This window comes from Melampsora larici-populina (assembly GCF_000204055.1).
Source record: "Melampsora larici-populina 98AG31 unplaced genomic scaffold MELLAscaffold_145, whole genome shotgun sequence".
In the NCBI taxonomy this organism is placed as follows: Eukaryota; Fungi; Basidiomycota; class Pucciniomycetes; order Pucciniales; family Melampsoraceae; genus Melampsora; species Melampsora laricis-populina.
The window spans coordinates 44,725-48,117 of NW_006768909.1; the positions used below are offsets into that span (position 1 = coordinate 44,725).

General features: G+C 44.6%; 1 protein-coding gene across 1 annotated transcript; it reads left to right on the forward strand.

Moving 5' to 3' along the window:
* Positions 1 to 1,114: 1,114 nt before the first annotated feature.
* MELLADRAFT_69994 (uncharacterized protein) lies at positions 1,115 to 2,916 on the forward strand (the record flags this gene model as incomplete). The annotated part of the gene is made up of 3 exons (XM_007419227.1): positions 1,115 to 1,598; positions 1,864 to 1,994; positions 2,365 to 2,916. 3 exons carry the CDS (start codon positions 1,115 to 1,117, stop codon positions 2,914 to 2,916), a joined length of 1,167 nt encoding a protein of 388 aa, XP_007419289.1.
* Between the last annotated feature and the right edge of the window lie 477 nt (positions 2,917 to 3,393).

Below are 3,393 nucleotides of genomic sequence, written 5' to 3' on the forward strand. Positions count from 1 at the left end.
ACTGTGAACAACTCAATGGCCAACTTGAACTGAAGAGATCCGTGAAGGCTGACATTGAGCTGAATGAGTCTTGGTGAGACCGAACATTTGTGAGCTGATCGATCGGCATTTGGATAGACCTCAGTGTCTTTCCCAGCCCTTTGATGAGAATTGAAAGAGCACATCAAGATGATACAGATCACAAAATCAAAGTGCAAGTTTCAGATTGGTGCAAGGGGCTGTGACCATCAATATATGAAACCCAATTCTCAAGGTCTCACACAAATTTGGAGCTTCAAGATCTGTTGCTGTTTTAGGCTTTCATGTTTCAGATTTTGCTGAGCCTCAGAGTACCACAAAAAGAGTCATATGTCAGACTATCCCAATATCCCAACCAACGTTGATCTCAAACTTTTCATATAACATGGATCGGTTTCAGGCAGAGCTGATGAAATGAAAATTTCAAACGATCCTAAGAAGATCTTATTCTTGCTGAGCCTATGAAATAAATGATAAAGCTCAACCCAAAAGAAGACATGTATAATTACAAGAAGCAATCAAGCAAAAGAAAACATTGAGATGTTGGATTTCCAGGCTTTAGTTACACAGAAAGACAAAAAAAAGCTTAAAAAGCAAACAAGACTTCAACATATATAATCAGAATCGACCATTGAATTTGTGACGGGTATCCATTATGCGTGTGATAACCATGTGGTTTATCATCTTACCACTAAGCTGTCCCTCTGGGTGAACAATCCTGCAAGAGATGGATAGTTGGTTTTGACGAGGCACGAGGAATAACCTCGGTCCACGTAGCAGGAGACGGACGGGAACAGCCCTAGCCGCCTGCCGGCTACTAGCCTCCTCCCATTGCCGGAAGGCACCACACAGAGGGGTTGTGCCTGACGCACAAGCAGAGAGGGCAGAGCATCTTGCTTCTTGACGGTCGTCCAAGAACAAGTCTCTGTCCCTTCTCCTCTCGCATCCCCCTCAGCGCATCCAGAGGATCCCTCACTCAGAAGACTCCGCTTCACGTCTCCCCGTGAGAATCCTCCTTAGCTGTCCCGTTCATCTCCTTAGCTCTTCTTCGAGAGGCTCTCTCTCCCTTTTTTCAAACTTCTTTCGAACTATTACGATGTCATCCACAGAAGCCGACACGAATCAACAGCGCAAGAAGAACACATCCAAAGCACAAAGCAGAAAACCATCCAAATCCACGGAAAGAGGAGCAACCAACGAAGAAACTGAAAACACAAACGAGACCGTGACAAGCAAGCTGCTCGACCCCAAGTCCACTAACACCGAGTCTAGCCAAGGGACGACGATCAACAAAGATTCATCTGCAGCCAACGAAAGTGAAAACGATCTTACCAAAGAGGCCGAATTAACCAACACAACAGAAAGCCTCAAGAATACTAGCCTGGCTTTGCCTAACAGTGAGGTCACCCCATCTTCCACCGAATCCACAATCATCACAAAGAAACATCTTCCAAAAAACTACATTATCCCAAAGATAACTGTAAAGAAGACAATCAACTTAGGATCAGACGACTCAGAGGAAGACGAAGACAAAATGGCGTCAAGTTTCGAATGCACCGACTTGATAGCGAACAAACCAAGTAAGCGTGATTTGTAAATCTGTCCATAACATGCCGTCCCCCCTAGCGACAAAGAATTTTGGTCCAAAACATTGCATGCCGTCCTCAAAGCGACGAAGAGCTCATTCCTTAATGCCGTCGTACAAGACGAAGACTGCAAAACAGTAGCTCTATCCCAGTATGCCGTCCATCGCGACGAAGTTTTTTCCCTACCATCTTATAATGCATTCATCTTAAGAACGTAGTACGTCAACGTTCCTGACTTAATGCCACTTTGACATCTTAGGTCTAGGACCAGATTGGTACCAATCAGTAAAGAAAGCCCTCCTGAATGGAGACAGTAAGGCTGTGTTAGACTTGGTGAAAGAAGACGACGACATCTTACAAGAGAAGCCTAACCTCAAACCTTCGGGATCAGTTAAATTTAAAAGGGGAAACGGTTCAGATAGCACAGTAATGCCACTTACCCCATTCTGGAGAGAACATTTAAAAGCTTTAGATTATCACATCCCTTTGACGGTTTTTAACAAAGAATGGATTTCGAAAGATAATTCAGCTTCGATGAAGGTCACTACAAAGAAGAAATTCGAACCAACAGGTCTTCAGGCAAAGAGCGAGTGGTACTTGGACTGCTACGAGTGGATAAAGGCTGGCGACCTGATGATTGAATACCTGGAATCTCAATTCTACGATCACAAAGAGTTTGCTGAGGCGTAAGTCATCTCAGCATGACATGAGTCCAACATTGCACTGACATTACGAAATCAGGCTGCGCGACCATTTTCAGTTCGTGAAAAAGTTAGACGATCAACACTGCTGGTTAACCGCCTTCAGATATGATATGGCGGTCAGACAGATTGTCGTAGGCCACCATGTGGACGGATGCCCTCAAGATCCTTCCTTGCCACGACCCGAACAAGTCGAAATCGCGAAGAATCAGACCGAAACCTTGAGAGACGGCTTCGAAATGAGACATGGCATTCCTTACGCGAAAGGCCAAAAATGGGAGAAGAAAAGTCCCATCACCGGGAAGTGGTACGTAGGCGAACAGAGCCACGACAACCCCAACGCCGATGAAGATGTAGAAGAGGATAACAATTCAAAAGGCAAGAAGAGGGCCAACAAATGGCGTAACAAAGAAAATCACCACGATTACAACGCTAGAGAGGACATTCGCGAGAATCATGACCATTTCAAAAGAAACAGAGGCAACAGAGGCAATTCCTATTGGGGGAGAAGATCGAGATCACCCTATCAGAAAGAAGACCAAGATTTCTCTAGCAACGATAAAGGAAAAGGCCAAGGCCATGTGACAGCAGGCAACAGAGATAAGGAGTGAGCCTTGCGGATAGAATTTCCTCAGCCACCAATACTCTTCCTCACAGTTATGATTCCTAGATCCTTATGTAATTTCATTTTTTGTTTCCCATTATCATGTATTTGTGCATAGATGTCTATGTCCTGACAATGAAGTAATGCAAACCTTTTTGCGCAACAAACACAATGAGAAGCGGAATCCAACGTGAGAATTCGACTGTCATCGCCACAGTAATTCGTCAGCTTCACGAAGACTAACAGTATGTCTTGAACGTGCAGAAATGATCCTACGAATCCCATGATCGACGATTTGCCCAAAATGGACATCGATATCATCTCAGAGACCGCTGAACAACCGAGACCGATTGATGAAAACAGGTCAAATGCTCAAGTTGATCACCATGGCGATGTAATCATGGAAGAAGTTCACGATCCGCCTAATAGGCCAGGAAACCTTGCAAGCTTCAACGAACCCTGGCCAACATCAGTCAAATGTGAA